We start from the raw sequence: 20,441 nt of genomic DNA, 5'->3' as shown, positions 1-20,441 counted from the left end.
AGCATTAAGATAGTTACCTTTTCCTCCGCAGCGGCAACTTTTGCTTTCTCCTGAGCCAGCCTTTCCTGCAGACTGCTCTGTGATTTAATGCTCTGAGCCTGCTTCAGTCCTTCCAGCTCCAGCTCCTTGATTTTCTGCTGACTGTGCTTCCACTCCGCTGTGAGCGTAGCATACATCTTTGCGTTGTCTAGTAACTTCTGTTGGGCTTGCTTCAGCTCAATTTTCAACTAGAGTTGGGGAAGACATAAGGACGAGAAAAATAAGCGTGGAATGAATGTGAATGTGGTCCAAAATAGGTATCTTTCAAGGAGTTCAGTCACCCAAAGCTGACGAGTGCCAACGCTGCACGGCTTACTGCCTTGCTTTTCTTTTCTTTTTTTTTGCGGGTCTGGGGATGGGACCCAGGGGCATTCGACCTCCGAGCTACACCCCCTGCCCTGATTTTTATTCTTTATTTTGAAACAGGTCTCAATAAGTTGCAGAGGGCCTCACCAAGTAGCCGAGGCTGTCCGCGAACCGTGATCCCCCGGTCTCAGCCTCCCGAATGCTGGGATTACAAGCGTGCGCCACCACGCCCCGAGGCTTACTATCTTTCTTCAGTTGTCCGGCTGGTCACTGGAAAGTCACCCTTGACTCTTCCTTTCCATCATAAGATGATGCACGCTGTGAGCACGTCCTGCCACGCTGACTCCGCAGCTATTTTGCATCAATCTGTGTTGTTTTGCCAACAGTGTAGTCATCATCAGCTGTGACCTGGGTCATAGCTAATTCCAATTTTACTTCCATCTAATCTATTGTCTATGATGCAGCCAAAGCATCCCATTAAAAATACAGATTGAGAGCTGGGCATGAGCAATATTCCAACCTCTAGTGTGATACTTTATGATGAAGTCGGGTTTATTCCAGCAATGCAAAGTTGGGTTAACCTGAGAAAATCAGTCAATGTAATTCAGCATATTGCTACACTTAAAAAATGTTTAAACATTATTTTGCAAAATAGAGAACTGGATGAAATTGCACATATATTTATCATAAAATGTTGAGCAAACTAACTCTCAATTTCCTTAATGTGATAAAAAATGTCAATGTCACTGGTCAGGCGTGGTGGCACAGGCTTATAATCCCAGCATTTGGGAGGCTGAGACAGGAGGATCGCAGTTCAAGGACAGCCTCAGCTACTTAGGCCCTTTGCAACTCAGTGAGACCCTGTTTCAAAATAAAGAATAAAAAATAGGGCTGGGATTGGAACTCAGAAGTAAAATGCCCCTGTGTTCCATCCCCAGTACTGAAACAAAAACATTTTAAAGATTGTAAAGATTTAAAATTCTGTCCATATTGACCTGTAGTCATTGTAACCCCAACTAAAATCTCCCAAAGTTGTGTGTGAGCACTACATATGAGTACATGTGGGTATGTGTGTAGTTTGATAAACTGATTGTAAAATTTACATAGAACTTCCAAAGGCCAAGAATAGCCAAGATATCCTAGAATAAGAACAAGGTGAAAGCCGGGTGTGGTGGCGCACGCTTGTAATCCCCGCGCTTGGGAGGCTGAGACAGGAGGATCGCGCAGGTTCGAAGCCAGCCTCAGCTACTTAGTGAGGCTCCCAGCAACTTAGTGAGACCCTGTTTCCAAATAAAATATAAAATAGGTCTGGGAGTATAGCCTGGAGGTAGAAAGCCTCTGGGTTCCACCCCTAGTGCCACCAAAAAAAAAAAAAAAAGAACAAGGTGAAAATGTTTATTTTCTGTCAAATATCAATACTTATACTGAGCTCAGAAACATACCACATATATACCGATATTTTTATGACTGAGGTGACCATGGGAAGGGGTATATCCTTTCCAGAAAACTGTAGGTCCATATTGAAAAAACAAAATAAAATTGGACCCCCTGCCTCACACCATACACAAAAATCAATTCCAATATATTGATGATAAGAATTTGAAAGGTAAAGCTTTGAGAAGATTATGTAGGAGAACTGGGCTTGGTGGCACACAACTGAAATCTCAGCACTTGAGAGGCTGAGACAGGAAGACACAGGTTTGACCCGAGACTAAGAAACTTAGTGAGATTCTCAGCAACTCAGTGAGACCCTGTTTCCAAATAAAACATAAAATAGGGCTGGCTGTGTATCTCAAAGGTAGAATGCCACACACACACACACACACACACACACACACACACACAAAAGATAATGTATAGATTATCTTTATGACTTTGAGGTAGTCAAAGATTTGTTAAGTCAAGAGCTTCAGATCATTATTTAGAAAATTCATTATATTAAAATGAAAAATTTGATTCACCAAAAGACATACAGAGAAAGAAAATTGCTAAGCCCAGCGTGTACATGCCTGTAATCCCAGAACTTGGGATGCTGAGACAATAGGATTTTAGGTTCAAGGCCAGCCTCAGCATCTGAGTGAAACCGGTTGTTTCTTGTTTAGTTATTTTTTGTGGCACTGTGGATTGAACAAAGGGGCATTCTACTCCCAAGCTACAACCCCAGCCCTATTTTAAATTTTTTACTTTGAAACAGGGTCTTGCAAGATTGATGAGAGTCTCACCACTTGCTGAGGCTGTCCTTGAACCTGAAATCCTCCTGTCTCAGCCTCCCAAGTACTGGGATTACGGTGTGTATCACCATGCCTGGGTTTGAAACCCTGTTTTAAAATAAGTAAGTAAGCCAAGCATAGTGGTGCACACTTGTAATCCTGACATTTGGGAGGCTGAGACCAGAGGACCGTGGTTTGCAGACAGCCTCAGCTACTTAGTGAGGCCCTCCACAACTCATTGAGACCCTGTTTCAAAATAAATAGCCAGGCGTGGTGATGCACATTTGTAATCCCCGCGCTTGGGAGGCGGAGACAGGAAGATCACACAGGTTCGAAGCCAGCCGCGCTGGCTTAAGAGACCCTGTTTCCAAATTTAAAAAATAAGTAAATAAAAAATAGGTCTGGGAGTATAGCCCGGAGGTAGAAGGGTTTCCAAGAACCCCAGCACCACCAAAATAAAGAATAAAAAATTGGGCAGGGGGTGTAGCTTGGAGGTCAAATGCCTCTGGGTTCCATCTCCAGACCCGCAAAAAATAAAATAAAATAAAATAAAACAAAATAAAATAAAATATGTAAGTAAGTAAGTAAATAAATAAAAGGCCTGAGCCGGGCGTGGTGGCGCACGCTTGTAATCCCCGCGCTTGGGAGGCTGAGACAGGAGGATCACACAGGTTTGAAGCCAGCCTCAGCTACTTAGTGAGGCTCTTAGCAACTTAAGTGACACCCTGTTTCCAAATAAAATATAAAATGGGTCTGGGTGTATAGCCTGGAGGTAGAAAGCCTCTGGGTTCCACCTCCAGTACCACCAAAAAAAAAAAAAAAAAAAAAAAAAGGCCTGGAAGTATAGCTCAGAGTTAGAATGCCCCTTGGTTCAATCCCCAGTATAAAAAAATATGTAAGCCACAGGTTAGATGATTTTTGTAATCATACCTGATAAAGGGTTCAAATATAAATAATTCCTAAAAATTAATGAAAAAATTAAAGTGACAGAAACCAAAAGAAACAAGAACAAAATTTTGGATACTTTATAAAAGAAAAAACGCCCAATAAATATATGAAAGCTCTCAATTCATTTTAAACATGAAAATATACATTAAAACTACAAGGAACTATTACTATATATGTATGATAAATTAGCAAAACTTTTAAAGTCCAATGGGACCAAAAATTGTTGAGGATGTAGGGCACTGTTAGAGTATAAAACTTTAGAGGAGTTCAAATATTACACTATGACACAAAAGTTCTATTCGCACTCGAATCCTACAGAAATGGATACTTATGCTGGGTATGATGGTGCACACCTACAATCCCAGTACTTGAGAGACCGAGACAAGATCGCGGGTTTGAGGACAGCCCCTGCAAGTAATGAGACTCTCTTTAACCTAGCAAGACTCCGTTTCCAAATAAGAAATAAAATAGGGCTTGGAGATAGAATGCCCCTGTTACACCAACACACACACACCAACACACACACACACACACACACACACACACACATACACACACAGAGAAATGATTATTAATGGACATTAGGGCATATGTACATGAATATTCATAGTAGCATCCTTTAAAAAGTATAAACATCAGCCGGATGTGGCGGCTTGTAATCCCAGCATTCGGGAGGCTGAGACAGGAGGATTGTGGTTCGCGGACAGCCTCAGCTACTTAGTGAAGCCCTCTGCAACTCAGTGAGACCCTGTTTCAAAATAAAGAATAAAAAAATAAGACCATGGGTGTAGCTCGTAGGTAGAATGCCCCTGGGGTTCAACCCCAGTACCATAAAAATAAATAAATAAACAAATAAAGTAGAAACATTAATCAGCCCCTTTTATTTACTATACTAGTAGTAAATAAAAAAAACTAGTGTATACTAGTACACTCAAGAAAGAGTCTTACATTCATTAATTGAGCATATCTGAAATAAGGTGCTCTCACACTCTATCCAAGGACAAAGCTCTTTGAATAAAAGCTGCTCGAGTGTCCAGCTTCCTCAGCTAATGAGACCTCAGAAAGTAAAGCACTAGTTTTGCTTTAAGTTCTCAAAACCAGAAAGATAACATCTCCAAAAACATTATCAGACATGTAAAAATAATCAAGTACTTTATTAACAGAATAGAAATGTTTATAAAAATGAAGCAATTATACATTCTAAGATCAAAATGCCTCCTTATAATTGGTGGCTTTATATAGGTCAGTAGGAAAAAAATTATAATAAGTTTGTCTCTTTGATATCACCAAAAAGAGACGGATGTGGTGGTGTATACTTGTAATCCCAGAACTTGGGAGGCTAAGACAAGAGGATTATAGGTTCAAGGACAGCCTCAGAAAGTAGTGAGAGTTTCATCAACCTATTAAGAGCCTGTTTTTTGTTTGTTTGTTGTTTTTTTGCAGTACTGGGGGTGGAACCCAGGGGCATTCTACCTCGAGTTACACCCCCAGCTCTATTTTTTTTTTCTTTCTTTTTTTTTTTTTTTTGTAGTACTGGGGGTGAAATCCAGGGGCTTTTCTTTTTCTTTCTTTCTTTCTTTCTTTTTTTTTTTTTTTTGGTGGTGAGGAGGTAGAAAGGAAATAGGCAGATAGGGAAAAGGCCTTGGTAGAAAAAAAGTTAATTTCCTGAGTGTCCTGAGGGGCGACAAATGCCTGAAACTCCAAAGGCTCAGAGATAAGAAGGATCAGAGTTTCACAAAGCCATCCTGAGTTTCCTAATCAACAAACCCACCCAGCAAGTCTGGCATTCCTGAAAGGAGACCCTTCAAAGTACTTGCAAATGCCCTATGCAAATTCTCCTTGGAATCCCAAAAGTCACCCTAACCAAAAACGGACTTGCAAGCGGTCAGGCATCGGCCAGTCGGATGGCAAAGTAGGGACTTTCCTGCTCGGGACCCCCTCCCCTTTTGGGGAGCTGTTCTCTCTCTCGCAGGTCGTGTTGGCCCTGAGAGAAGGCAGAGTGCATCTGAGGGCACGTGGCTCAGGCGACACTCGGGTAGTGACCCTGAAGGCAGCTACTGGACCCCGGAGTTCCAACCACCCCTATGGGGTGTTCGGCCACTTTTCTCTATTCCCTTCTGGCAGATCGCGTGGACTCTGGAAGAAAGCAGCCTGCACCTGAAGGCAATTCGGCTTGGGCTACTCTCAAGTATTGTCCTGAAGGCAGCTGCTGGATCCAGAGTTCCAGCCCCTTTGGGGGTGTTCAGCCACCCTTGCCCCATTCCCTGCTGCTTCCAATAAACCTTTTACTCCCCTTCCTGAGGTCTGCGGGTGTCATTCTTCGCACACTGTAGACAAGAACTCGTCGGGTTTTCTCTCAAGAAACCCCCGTTTCAGTGGTACTGGGGTTCCTGGAAGCCCTTCTACCTCTGGGCCACACTACCAGACCTATTTTTTTATTTTTGGAAACAGGGTCTCTTAAACCAGCGCGGCTGGCTTTGAACCTGTGTGATCCTCCTGTCTCTGCCTCCCAAGCGCAGGGATTACAAGGGTGCGCCACCATGCCTGGTGTTACCCAGGGGCTTTTCTAAACAGGGTCTCACTAAGTTGCTAAGAGCCTCACTCAGTAGCTGAGGCTGGCTTCGAATCTGTGCGATCCTCCTGCCTCCTAAGTGCTGGGTTTACAAGCATGCGCCACCATGTCCAGCTCCAGCCCTATATTTTATTCTTTATTTTGAAATAGGGTCTTACTGACTTTCAAATGACCTCATTAAGTAGCTGAGGCTGGCTGTGAACCACAATCCTCCTGTCTCAGCCTCCCAATTTCTGGGATTACAAGCTTGCGCTACCATGCCCGCTAGCAAGAGCCTGTTTTAAAAATAAATAGGCCGAGCCGGGTGTGGTGGCGCACGCTTGTAATCCCCGCGCTTGGGAGGCAGAGACAGGAGGATCGCGCAGGTTCGAAGCTAGCCGCGTGCGCTGGCTTAGGAGACCCTGTTTCCAAATAAAAATGTAAAAATGGGTCTGGGAGTGTAGCCCGGAGGTAGAAGGGCTTCCAGGAACCAGGAACCCCAGTACCACCAAAAAAAAAAAAAAAAAAATAGGCCGGGTGTGGTGGCGCATGCTTGTAATCCCAGCATTTGGGAGGCGGAGACCTAAGGATCACGGGTTCGTGGACAGCCTCAGCTACTTAGTGAGGCCCTCTGCAACTCAGTGAGACCGGATTTCAAAATAAAGAATAAAAAATAGGGTAGGGGATGTAGCCTGGAGGTCGAATGCCCCGGGGTTCCATCCCTAGACCTGCAAAAAAAAAAAAAAAAAAAAAAAATAGGGCCAGCCTGGTGGCACATACTTGTAATCCTAGTACTTGGGAGGCTGAGACAGGAGAATCACAGGTTCATGGCCAGCCTCAGCTCCTTACTGAGGCTATCCACAACTTAGTGAGAACATGTTTCAAAATAAATAATTATATTTAGTAGGAAAAAGTTAAAGGAGGAGGTTACCAGATCCCTTACAGTGTCCACCCACCCATCCTTGGTTCCTATCACGAATGATAATGCTGAGGAATTTTGACTCGTTTATTCCGTCAGTAAAGGATGTGCCCATTAGAGTTACCTTCATGTTTTCTTCCTGAAGTAAGCTATTGTGTTGCTTTAGGTCCAAGTTCTTTTCTCGCTCATATCGAAGCTCCTTTTCAGCCGAGCTGCAAAGGATTTGGAGCCGATGCAAATTCTGGCGAAGCTGTTGTACTTCCTCTTGCTGCTCGTATTTGAGTTTTTCTCCAGATGACAGATACTAAAGCACACATTTAAAAAGAGGATCCTATTTGAAAGAGTGCTGGTAAAATAATGGTTCCAGCTGTCAGAAATGGCATTGTCAGAATGTGATTATTCACATGTAAGAAAGTGTTTTTGGAATTATCTTACCTAAAGCAAATTACTCGTTTACATTTATGGCTCCTTGGTAATGCCCATGCAATTGACAACTGTGAGAGTAGAGTGAAAACATCACGGAATGGGAGCAAAAGCAGTAATGCACAGACAATTCACCTTCTTAACTTTTTTTTGTGGGTCTGGGGATGGAACCCAGGGGCATTCGACCTCCAAGCTACACCCACTGCTCTATTTTTTATTCTTTATTTTATTTATTTATTTTTTTTGTCTTTTTTGGAACCAGGGATCGAACCCAGAGCGCCAAACCTGCAAAGCAGGCGCTTTGCCACTGAGCTACATCCCGGCCCTATTATTCTTTATTTTGAAACAGGGTCTCACTGAGTTGCAGAGGGCCTCACTAGGTAGCTGAGGCTGGCCTCGATCCCCTGGTCTCAGCCTCCCAAATGCTGGGATTACAAGCGTGCGCCACCACGCCCAGCTGCCCTCTTAACTTTTATATCAATAAAGGGCAGTAGAAGCATGGATGATTATAGAAAAAACACCCCAGTGCAAGGGGAGCTCACGGTCTATATGTGAGGAGGTGCAGGTGAGCACGTGAAAACACACTAGTGAGTGTGCAGGACCATGCATGGGTGTGTCTGTTGGCAAAAAGAGAAAATGTAGTAAAAGGCCTTCTGCTTCTCTAGCCTTCACCACTTTCTTTTTATTACCGATGATTCTTCTCTAGTTTCTACTCAACAGAAATGTTCTTTAAGCCTGATGGTGCCCGTCACAGACAGTAAAAACACCTCATGATCATTACCCATTCATCCATGGATGGACACCTAGGTTGGCTGTGTAAGTCAGCTAACACCAAGAGGTTGCAATCAAATAGGAGTGCAGATAGCTCTTCAGTTACTCACTTCAGACCCTTTGGATACACAGGCAGACGTGGAACGGCTGGACCCTCCATCCTGTTTTCCACAATGGCTGTAACTACTTCACATTCCCACCAAGGGTGCACGAAGGCTCCCTCTCCCTCTTCTCCATATCTTTGCTGACAAATCTTGTCTTTTGATAGCATGTTTTTTTTTTTTTTTTTAGAGTGAGGTGATATCTCACTGTGGGTTTCCCCCCCACCCCCCCGTCATACTAGGGATTGATCCTGGGGCATTCTACCTCCAAACTACACCTCCAGCCCTATTTTATTATATTTGAAACAGAATCTCACTAGGTTGATAAGTTTCACTACTTGCTGAGGCTATTCTCAAACCTGGGATCCTATTGTCTCAGCCTCCAAGTACTAGCATTACAGTGTGCCGTCATGACCAGATTCACTGTGGTCTTGATTTTTCATTTCACTGGTAACTAGTGATGTCAAGCGTTTTTTCACACACCTGCTAACCTTTTGTATGCCTTTGTGTGTGTGTGTGTGTGTGTGTGTGTGTGTGTGTGTGGTACTAGGGATGGAACCCAGGGGCATTTTACCTCTGAGCTACATCCCCAGCCCTATTTTTATTCTTTATTTTGAAACAGGTTCTCACTGAGTTGCAACGGGCCTAAGTAGCTGAGGTTGTCCACAATCCCGATCCTCCTGTCTCAGTCTCCCAACTGCTGGGATTACAAGCGTGCTCCACCATGCCCGGCTATTCTTTATTTTATTTATTTATTTATTTTTGGTGGTACTGGGGTTCCTGGAAGCCCTTCTACCTCCGGGTTACACTCCCAGACCTATTTTATACTTTATTTTTGGAAACAGGGTCTCTGGCTTCGAACCTGCTCTATCCTTCTGTCTCCACCTCCCAAGCGTGGGGATTACAAGAGTGCGCATTACAAGCACGCCACCACGCCTGGCTATTCTTTGTTTTTTTGAAACAGGGTTTCACTGAGTTGCAACGGGCCTCACTAAGTAGCTGAGGCTGTCCACAAAACACGATCCTTCTGTCTCAGCCTCCCAAATGCTGGAATTAAAAGTGTGCGCCACCACTCCTGGCTTGTATGTCTTTTGACAAATGCTTCATTTAGGTGCGCTGCACTTTTTAAAAAATGTGGTAGTGAGGACTGAACCCAGGGAAACCCCAGCCCTATTTTATTTTTTATTTTGAAACAGGTCTCACTATGTTTTGAAGGGCCTCACTAAGTTGCCCAAGCTGGACACAAACCTTTGTTCTTCCTGTTTCAGCCTTCCAAATACTAGGATTACAGGTTTGCACTTCCATGACCAGATCCTTGGCATGGTTTTCTTTCTTAAACTGGGTGGTTTGTGTTCTTGATATTAAGTTATTTGAGATCATTATTTTGAATATTACCCCTTTACCAGACGTATGGTTTGAACATATTTTCTCTTAATCCTTAGGTTGTCTCTGCCATGTTGATTGTTTCCTTTAATGTACAGAAGCTAAGCCATGTTGTGACATAATGTGTGATAAGATGTAACCCCACCTGCCAATTTCTGCTTTTGTAGCCTGTGCTTTCAGGGTCAGAGCCAAGAGGTCTTCACCACAGCCCAGGTCAGACTTTTACATTTTGGTTTCAATCCTGAATTGACCATGTGTTGATTAGACAATCCTGGAGCGGGTCCTCCGTCTTTCTAGCTTTCATTTTCCTCATCTTAAAATAAGGTCCATAGAAGCTGGGTGTGGTGGTGCACGCTTGTAATCCCTGCTCTGGGAGGCTGAGACAGGAGGATTGCACAAGTTCGAAGCCAGCCTCAGCTACTTAGTGAGGCTTTCAGCAACTTTGTGAGACCCTGTATATATTATATATATATGGTCTGGGAGTATATCCCGGAGGTAGAAAGCCTCTGGGTTCCACCCCTAGTACCACCAAAAAAAAAAAAAAAAAAAATAAGGTCCATAGAGGACATGGCTGGAGGCAGTGACAGGTAGGGCGACACGTGCAGGCCCTTCCAAGATGCACTCGGTCATATCCCCCCATTACTGTGGATGCTCTCCACCTCTACCTGCGTCATCCTCCCTCTGCAAACAACCTTGACCACCACTCTAGCTTCTTGTTTAACCATTAGATAGCATCTTTCAACCATTGGTAATCAGCAGCCTTTCAGAACTGTTTGACAAACCAAAACAAAAATATACAAGAAAAGTGCCCCATTTGTACCAATGGGACAGAAGTTTTAGCCTGCGCTGAAGACAGGAAAAGCCAGACAATTCTTTCTAGATACATTTTTCAGTCCAGTCATTGTGCCAGAGTAGAGATGAAAATTGTTTTTCAAGAAAGTCAAATTTGAAGCAGCTGAGTTTTATTAAAGTGTATATACTTGGAGGTGGTTTACTTATGAGTACTGAAGTCTTTCTCTGTGGATCTCAAAATAATTCCCGGAAAGGTGTTATGTAGGGATATCTTACTTTTCACAAGAGACACCTGTGAAATTAAGAACTGAAGTGTGGCTGGTCTTCATTTCCTTTATTTCTTCTACAGGCAGATCTATAGTAAACAGCAAGAGCCATGTTTTTTTGTTTTTTGTTTTTTGTTTTGGTGGTGGTACTGGGGATGGAACCTAGGGGCCTTCTACTTCCGGGCTACACTCCCAGACCTATTTTATATTTTTTTATTTAGAAACAGGGTCTCTTAAGCCAGCAAAGGCTGGCTTCAAACTTGGGCGATCCTCCTGTTTCAGCCTCCCAAGCGCGGGGATTACAAGCGCGCGCCACCATGCCTGGCAAAAGTCATGTTTTAAATAATTCAGTTGCCAGGTGTAGGTGGCGCGCGCTTGTAATCCCAACATTTGGTAGCCTGAGATAGGAGGATTGTGGTTCACGGACAGCCTCAGCTACTTAAGTGAGATCCTGTTTCAAACTAAAGAATAAAAAATAAGGCCGGAGATGTTGCTCAGAGGTAGAATGCCCCTGGGTTCCATCCCCAGTACCGCAAAAAAAAAAAAAAAAAAAAATCAGCTTGAGGTTTTTCCCCACTAAAAGAAAGTACTCTGTACATGAAACTACATGCTGGGAACAGGAAATGTGGCACATTCTTGTATCCCCCTGTCTGGGCCAGATATGATCAGTTAATCAGCATTTGCTTTTACCTGCTGAGCCTACATGGAACCTTTTGATAAGAAAAGCTAATCAACTGATGGGCTTCGTTAAGATTTTAGTTGCCATTTTATTACTCTTTGGGCTATGATTATATTATTGCTAAACAGATATACACTAATGATGTTTAAAATGACCCTTAAGTCCACAGCTAATCTGGGAGATGGAGCCAGTGAGAGCCTGTGTTTGCAGCGCCTACCTGGGTGCTGCTGTCGTCTGAGCTTTCCCCAGAGTTCTGAGACCGACAGAGGCTCCGACTCGGGTGGCCTGGCTCTTCTCCAAGCCTGGCAAATTCCTCAGGCTTTATGGTCAGCTGTCGCTCTTCATTTCTCACAGCTCCACTCTGCTCTGAGTCCTCCTCCTTCTGCCCCTCTCTTGGCAAAGTGCCCTCCTTCACTGACTCCTCTGGAATTTCCTTCTGCGTACTTTCTCCTAATTCAGGACTTGGTGCAAATAGAACGATACAAACTATCAAAATGCTTATAATCATAGCAGAATGGGGAAGAAAAAAAATCTACAAGTCAAGAAAGTACTGCAAGAAAGATTTTTTAAAATTTGAATTCTATAGCAGATAAGCTATCTTACTCTAATAAACTTTAAAAACAAATGAGTCGAGCCAGATGTGGTGGTCCCCCCTTGTAATCCCAGTACTTGGGAGGCTGAGACCGGAGGATCACAGTTTTGCGGCCAGCCTCAGCTACTTAGTGAGGCCCTCCACAACTTAGTAAGACCCTATTTCAAAATAAAGAATAAAAAATAGGGCTGGAGAATGTAGCTCAGAGGTAGAATGCCCCTAGATTAAATCCCCAGTGCTGCAAAACAAAACAACACACACACACACACACACACACACACACACACACACACACAGTGTGGTGGCACATACTTGTAATTCCAGGATTTGGGAAGCTTTAAGACAGGAGGATCACAGGTTTACCACCAGCCTCAGCAAATTAGTGAGGCCCTCCATAACTTAGTGAAACCCTGCTTTAAGACAAAGAATAAAAATAGGACTGGGGGTATAGCTCAGAGACATAGAGCATCCTGGGTTCAACCCCCAGTAACACAATAACAAGTGAGTCATCCTTTCACTCACATCTAAGGAGATGACCCATCATAGATTTTTCTTTACAGCTAGGCAACCAGCTTAAATGAGTTTTACAGTTTTGCAAGTTTTAGCATTTCCCTGGGCAGACGGACACAAGTTTTGAAGATGAAAAAACAAAAATCACTCAGTAAGCATTAGGCAGTTTGGCAGGCAGTAGGGCTACAGTAAGACATAGTCTCTGACATAAGGGGCTTAGAATGAAGTGACAAATACAAATTAGTAAGCAAGTGATTAGACTGGACAAGTGGCGTGACGAGCAAGGCAGCACAAGCTAGACAAATGTAAAGGTAGAGGTGCATGTGTATAGCTGGGCGTGGTGGTGCAGGCCTGTAATCCCAGCATTTGGGAGACTCAGACGGAGGATCACAGGTTCGAGGACAACCTCAGCAAGTAGTGAGACTCTCATCAACACAGTGAGACCCTGTTTCAAATTAAAAATAAAACAGGCGAGCCAGGCATGGCAGCGCACGTTTTTAATCCTAGCATTCGGGAGGCTGAGACCAGAGGATTGCGGTGAGGCCCTTTGCAATTCAGTGAGACTGTTTCAAAAAATAAAGAATAAGCCAGGCGTGGTGGCGCAATCTTATAATCCCAGCATTCGGGAGGCTGAGACAGGAGGATTGTGGTTTGCGGACAGCCTCAGCTACTTAGTGAGGCCCTCTGCAACTCAGTGAAACCTGGTTTCAAAATAAAGAATAAAAAAAAAAAAAAATAGGGCAGGGAGTATATCTCGGAGGTCAAATGCCCCTGGGTTCCATCCCCAGAACCGCAAAAAAAAAAAAAAAAAAAAAATAAATAAATAAATAAATAATAATAATAAATTAGGCAGGAGCTGTAGCTCAGAGATCAAATGCCCCTGGGTTCTATCCCTAGACCCGCAAAAATAAATAAATGAATAAATAAAGAATAAATAAATAAATAAATAAATAAAAATAAAATAAGGTTTGGGGTGTAGCTCAGAGGTAGAATGCCCCTGGGTTCAATCCCCAGGAACACACACACACCCCACACACAAAAGTGTATATTTATTTGCATGTGTGTATGGATGTTGGGTGAATGTTGGTATTAGATGAGAACAAAGAAAAACATAAACGTATTCTAGAATGATTTATTATTTTTTATTTTTTGGTGGTACTGGGGGTGAAACCCAGAGGCTTTCTACCTCTTGGCTACACTTCCAGACCTATTTTATATTTTAATTTGGAAACAGGGTCTCACTAAGTTGCTGAGCGCCTCACTAAGTAGCTGAGGCTGGCTTTGAACCTGTGTGATCCTCCTGTCTCAGCCTCCCAAACACAGGACTTCTAGGATGATTTAATAAATAATATGTGTGAAATACCAGAAGCAGTTAATGTGCTTTAGAAAGATCATCTGGATGCCATGTGATCAGGAAAGCACTCATGAGACTGTTTTATTTTTTTATTTTTTATTTTTTTTGGTACTGGGGTTCCTGGAAGCCCTTCTACCTCTGGGCTACACTCCCAGACCTATTTTTATATATTTTTTATTTGGAAACAGGGTCTCCTAAGCCAGCGCGCGCGGCTGGCTTCGAACCTGCGCGATCCTCCTGTCTCTGCCTCTCAAGCGCGGGGATTACAAGCCTGCGCCACCACGCCCGGCTCATGAGACTGTTGTAGTAATCCATGTAAAAAGAAGGGTGACAAGAACTAGGATGGATCCTGGAGGAATTTAAAAGACAATAGCAGCCGGGCGTGGTGGCGCACGCTTGTAATCCCCGCGCTTGAGAGGCAGAGACAGGAGGATCGCGTGGGTTCGAAGCCAGCCGCACGCGCTGGCTTAGGAGACCCTGTTTCCAAATAAAAAAAAATATATAAAAACAGGTCTGGGAGTGTAGCCCAGAGGTAGAAGGGCTTCCAGGAACCCCAGTACCAAAAAAAAAAAAAAAAAAAAAAAAGACAATAGCAATAAGATTAGTCATTAGTGGATGTACCAGGTGAGAAGCAATCAAAGAACACGTCTGGCTTCCTGACTGGAGCAAATGGGTGGCTGGCTGGTGGATCAAGACGGGCTTGTGGATACAGGCTAGAGAGATGCCCGAGCTGAAGATTCAGATGCAGAACATGAGCAGAAATGTTGGGATTGGATAAGATGATCCAGGGAGATGGGAAAAGGAAGAGGAGGGTCATCCCAGACGGAAGCCAAAGGACTTGGACAAGTAGAGAAGACTGAGAAGTCAGAGAGGGCGGAGAACCAGGGACTGTGGGTCACAGAAACGCGAGGAGGGGCTGTCCCTTCAATAGTTAGAGTGGAAGGAAGAGTAGATTGAACACAAACATGCCAACTTATTTCAGTGTTGGGGATTAAACCTAAGGCTTCATATGCAGCCCAGGCAAGTGCCTACCTCAGAGCTACATCCCTATCCCCCATTTTATTTGTGTTCCTTCAGTCTTACATTTTTGTTTTGGTCACCTGACAGTCTAGCATGGCATGTTTCACAAATTATAGCTGGTGCTCAAATTCTTTAAGAAGATGGAACCAGGTGTGGCGGCGCACGCTTGTAATCTCAGCATTTGGGAGGCTGAGACTGGAGGATCACGGTTCGCGGACAGCCTCAGCTACTTAGTGAGGCCCTCTGAAACTCAGTGAGACCTGGTTTCAAAATAAAGAATAAAAAAAAAAAAATAGGGCGGGGGTATAGCTTGGAGGTTGAATGCCCCTGGGTTCCATCCCAAGACCCCCACACACAAAAAAAGAACATGGTTTGAGGCTGGGCATGGTGGCATACTTGTAATCCCAGCATTTGGGAGGCTGAGACAGGAAGATCTGGGTTCACAGACACCCTCAGCTCCTTAGTGAGGTCTTCTGCAACTTAGTGAGACCTTGTTTCAAAGTAAGAACAGAAAAGGCTGGGTGTGGTGGCACATGCTTGTAATCTTAGCATTTGGGAGGCTGAGACAGGAAGATTGCAGTTTGAAGACCACCTCGGCTACTTAGTGAGGTCCTTTGAAACTCAGTGAGACCCTATTTCAAAAATAAAAATACTAAGCCAGGCGTGGTGGTGCACGCTTGTAATCCCCGCGCTTGGGAGGCTGGGACAGGAGGATCGCGCAGGTTCGAAGCCAGCCTCAGCTGGCTTAAGAGACCCTGTTTCCAAATAAAATATAAAATAGGTCTGGGAGTGTAGCCTGGAGGTAGAAGGCCCCTGGGTTCCATCCCCAGTACCACAAAAAAAAAAAAATAATAATAAAAATAAAAATACTAAAAAATAGGATTGGGAGTGTAGCTTGGAAGTAGAATACCCCTGGGTCCTATCCCTGGTAGCGCAAAAGAAAAAAAAAAAAGAAAAAGAAAAGAAAAATAGGGCTGGGGGTATAGTTTGGAGGTAGAATGTCCCTGGGTTTCATCCTCAGCACCCCCCCATCACACACAGCTATTTCAGTTCTCTTGGTCTCAGAGACCTCCTCTGTGAAAACAGAGGACTTGGCCACAGTGGGGTTTAAGCTTCTTTGAGCTGAGGATCCTTCAAGTACAATGTTACACAGAATCGGCCTGTAAACGCATCCAAGTGGAGCATCTGTGGCAGGCAAGGCGGTGGGGCCTCATGTGCCACTCAGGAGCCCTTGCTCATCTAACAAGGTAATTCCTGAGGCCCCGCAGCTACTGATCTTGCTACTCTCATTTTCCTATCACTATTCTCTTTTGTACACAGCAGGGAGAGTAATTTTTTTTCTAAAACACAAGGCTGTTTTTGTCTCCCCCATGCCAGTAAAGCCTCAGTAGTTTCCTATTATCTAAAACTCCCTGCCAGGGCTGTGGGGATAAGCTCAGTGGTAGAGCCTCGCCCCGCATGAGTGAAGCCCTGGGTACCTCCCTAGCACCACAAAACAAACAAACACAAGCCCTTCCAATTCATGGTGGCCTCTGCCCATCTCCCCATTCTCATGATCCCTTTCCCCATTTCCTCTTTTCACATTCTATAGCATGAGTCATTTTTAGGACTATAAACAAAGTATGCTTTTTCCTGCATATGTCATATGCCTCTTGAAAATTATTCTCCCATTCTTTTTTGTGGGGGAGGTTGGGGGAGACTCAGCCTTTGATTCACCATACTTCAGGACCAAAATTAGTCACCTTCTTTAAGAATGCAGGAATGCATCCCGATTCATTAGCTTGGGCCAGGACCCTGCTCTGTGCCCCATAATATCCATTGCTGCCTTGTTTAATTATTTCCCCCATCAGACTACGCGGACCACAAGGATGGGGACTGTGTCTTATTTTGTAACCTCAGTATCTGACAAAAGTACCTAGAATATGGCGGATAACACAGTTCCAGACCTGATATAAGTGGCAGCTATGTGGGGTGCAGGAGATAAGCAGAAACCCCAGGGCAAGTGGGGAGGGGGAGCCGATGTCAGATCCATGGACTCTGCACAGTCCCAGCAGTGAGAGGGTGGCAGCAGTGTCTCTTCAGGGAGAAGCTCAGTACCTTCCCAGTGGGTCCCCATCCCCAGATGGATTATGGCCACCACCTGCCCATGGGGCGAGGTTCCCTGATCAGCTCTGATCATTAATGTCAATTCCTCCTGTGAAATCTCCAGATTGGCCATTTCATTTTCATTGCTACCTAATCTAGGCCACTGTCTTTTCATCTGTGGTTCAGGTATGGATTAATTGGCCTATTTTTTTTAACCTCAATTTCATCTAATATAGAGACACTGAAACAACCTCCCTTACAAGCCCTGGAATATACTGTTGCAGGTCTTAGGAATTAAGCTTTCTGGTTCCTTACAGCAAACCCAGTGCTGTGACCCAGCTGCTTGGTTCTTCACTCCTGTGAACACTGTCCAGGCCCTTGGCCACCCTCTCTCCAGTATGTTTTTCCCACTCTACACCTAGGTTTCATGGTTGCCAATCTTAGAGTTTACTCTAAATTTCAAAACAACTTTTATGAGAGCACAAAATTTAGAAGCACTCAAACTGGCAAAAATATCTCTATCTTAGAATACTTATGAAGAAATAAATTTGGCTACATCTAGATTATATTTCCCCAGGTCAAGCATGAGTGTATCCTTTACTATAGTGTTTAAGTAAAAATTGACATCATATTGTTTCCCTTTAATTATTTAGTTGTAGGCTTTTGCTCAGACAAAATAATTTAGTTGTATCTATTAACTTTTTAAATCATTGTAATTTTTTGTGCTAAAGCAGAGTAGTTCATTTGCCTAAAGACTTAAAAGTTTCTGTAAAAGATACCTTTGGTGAACAAACAGAAATAAAAACAAATAAAATACAGAAACAAAAAAGAAAGCTTCTCAAAATTTAGTTATCAGACACAATGTTAAATAAGAACAGCAACAAATCGGAACCCCAAACAAGCCTTGCTTTAAAGTATAGTCTTCACCAGGCGTGGTGGCTCACGCTTGTAATCCCCGCGCTTGGGAGGCGGAGATAGGAGACAGGAGGATCGCGCTGGTTCGAAGTCAGCAACGCTGGCTTAAGAGACCCTGTTTCCAAAAATAAAAACGAATAAAAAAGGTCTGGGAGTATAGCCCGGAGGTAGAAGGGCTTCCAGGAACCCCAGTACCACCAAAAAAAAAAAAAAGTATAGTCTTCAATATGTAAGAAAAAAGCCTACAAACATGTGTATGTATGTATACAGAAATAAAAAAGAAAAATAAAGATCTCATCATGGTAGAAATTATAAGTTATTATAATCTCATTTTTCTGAGCTTTCTAAATTTTCTTTTTTCTTTTTCTTTTCTCTTTTCTTCTTTCTTTCTTTCTTTCTTTCTTTCTTTCTTTCGCGGTACAAGGGATGGAACCCAGGGGCATTCTAACTCTGAGCTATATGCCCAGCCCTATTTTTTTTGTTCTTTATTTTTGAAACAGGGTCTCACTGAATTGCAAAGGGCCTCACTAAGTGGCCAAGGCTGTTTGCGAACTGTGGTCCTCCTGTCTCGGCCTCCCAAATGCTGGGATTACATGGGTGTACCACCATGCCCAGCTAAATTTTCAATAAAAAATACACACTTATGCCAGGTGTGGTGGCGCACACTTGTAATCCCTGCGCTTGGGAGATGGAGACAGGAGGATCGCGCAGGTTCGAAGCCAGCCTCGCTAGCTTAAGAGACCCTGTTTCCAAATAAAAATATATATAAAAAATTAGGTGTCTGGGAGTGTAGCCTGGAGGTAGAAGGGTTTCCAGAAACCCCAGTACCACCACCAAAAACAAACAAAAAAACACTTTATTTTAAGCAAAGAGTTTTAAAATGTAAAAGAATATCAAAAGTCAAATTATATAGAGAACACATAACTAATTTTCCAATCATAGCATTGGAGATGAATATCAAATTCTTATAATAATCAAGCCAAATAAAATATACTCCCAAATAATTAATGTAATATGGGACTTTTCTCAATTTACCAGAGTTCCTTTATTTCTTCCTTTAGACTTTGACCTACTTCCAAAATTGGTACATTCAACACCAAATCCTTACAGGTAATTTCACTTGTAATTAAATTAGCAGTTGCAGAATTTCCCCCTACAGTAAAATGATTTAATTGTTCCAATTCTCGTGAAAACTCCAAGATCTGTAAAATTAAATGAAAAGGCAAATATTCTACGTTGTATATTCTTATGTTAGCTGTGAAAAATATACTGATTTAATTAATGCTTAATTATGGGCTTATATAGTAAAACTGACATCCTAATGGAAGTGTTATTACAATTAATTTAACATTTTGAAAGTTTTCATTTTTTTTCATCAAGATCGTCCTGTCTCCGCCTCCCAAGCACAAGGATTACAAGCGTGGGCCACCACGCCCAACTTTTTTTTTTTTTAATTTTTATACTAGGTATTGAATCCAGAGGCATTCTACCTCTGAGCTACACCCCCAGCTTCCCCCCCCACCTTTTTTTTTTTTGCGGTACTGGGGATGGAACCCAGGGGCATTCTACCTCTGAACTACACCCCCAGCCTTATTTTTTATTCTTTATTTTTGAAACAGGGTCTCACTGAGTTACAAAGGGCTTCATTAAGTAGCTGAGTCTGGCAGCAAACCGTGATCCTCCTGTCTCAGCCTTCCAAATGCTGGGATTACAAGCGTGCGCCACCTGGCCCGGCTCCCCAGATCTATTTTTTTATTTTTATTTTGAGACAAGGTCTCACAAGATTGATGAGAGTCTTAATACTTACTTTTTTTTTTTTTTTTTTTTTTTTACGGGTCTGGGGATGGAACCCAGGGGTATTAGACCCCCGAGCTACACCCCCTGTCCTATTTTTAATTCTGTATTTTAAAACAGGGTCTCACTAAGTTGCGGAGGGCCTCACTAAGTAGCTGAGGCTGTCTGCAAACTGCGATCTTCCAGTCTCAGCCTCCCGAATGCTGGGATTACAAGTGTGCGCCACCACACCAGGCTTACTGCTTACTTTAATTAAAAAAAAAAATCTAATCCTCAATGGGATTGCACTGGGAAGAGACTGGAAGTAACTAGACCACAAGGGTAGTCCTCTCATGATGCAATGAGATCCATTAGAAAGAGATTTCTCTCTCTCTCACTTTCTTATTCTCTGCCTCTCTCTCTCTCCCTCCCTCTCCCTCCCTCCCTCCTACTTCTCTCTCAGCCACAAAAAAAGAAGACTGCAGCCAGGTGTGGTGGCGCAAGCCTGTAATCCCAGCGTTTGGGAGGCTGAGACAGGAAGATCGCGCCGGTTTGAAGCCAGCCTCAGCTACTTAGTGAGGCTCTCAGCAACTTAGTGAGACCCTGTTCCCAAATAAAATATAAAATGGGTCTGGGAGTATAGCCTGGAGGTAGAAAGCCTCTGGGTTCCACCCCCAGTACCACCAAAAAAAAGAAGACTGCTGTCTGCAAACTAGAAAGTAGCCTCACCAAGATCTGCTGGCATTTGAGCTTGGGCTCCCATACTCCGGAGCTGTGAGAAATAAATGTTCATTGTTTAAGACA

The 20,441-nt window shown here is 43.3% G+C and overlaps 1 protein-coding gene across 1 annotated transcript in view; it reads right to left on the bottom strand.

The window, feature by feature from the left end:
• CCDC30 (coiled-coil domain containing 30) overlaps positions 1–20,441 on the bottom strand; it is a gene marked incomplete at both ends in the record, with an annotated part of 95,558 nt that overhangs the window by 47,512 nt on the left and 27,605 nt on the right. Inside the window, 4 exons of the mRNA XM_080691392.1 lie at positions 18–227; positions 7,098–7,277; positions 11,606–11,849; positions 18,900–19,066. Coding sequence (XP_080547518.1) covers positions 18–227; positions 7,098–7,277; positions 11,606–11,849; positions 18,900–19,066 — 801 coding nt within the window. The remainder of the gene's footprint in view (positions 1–17; positions 228–7,097; positions 7,278–11,605; positions 11,850–18,899; positions 19,067–20,441) is intronic.

This window comes from Muscardinus avellanarius (assembly GCF_963383645.1).
Source record: "Muscardinus avellanarius genome assembly, chromosome: 3".
Classification (NCBI taxonomy): Eukaryota; Metazoa; Chordata; class Mammalia; order Rodentia; family Gliridae; genus Muscardinus; species Muscardinus avellanarius.
This window is presented reverse-complemented; position numbering and strand designations above follow the sequence as displayed.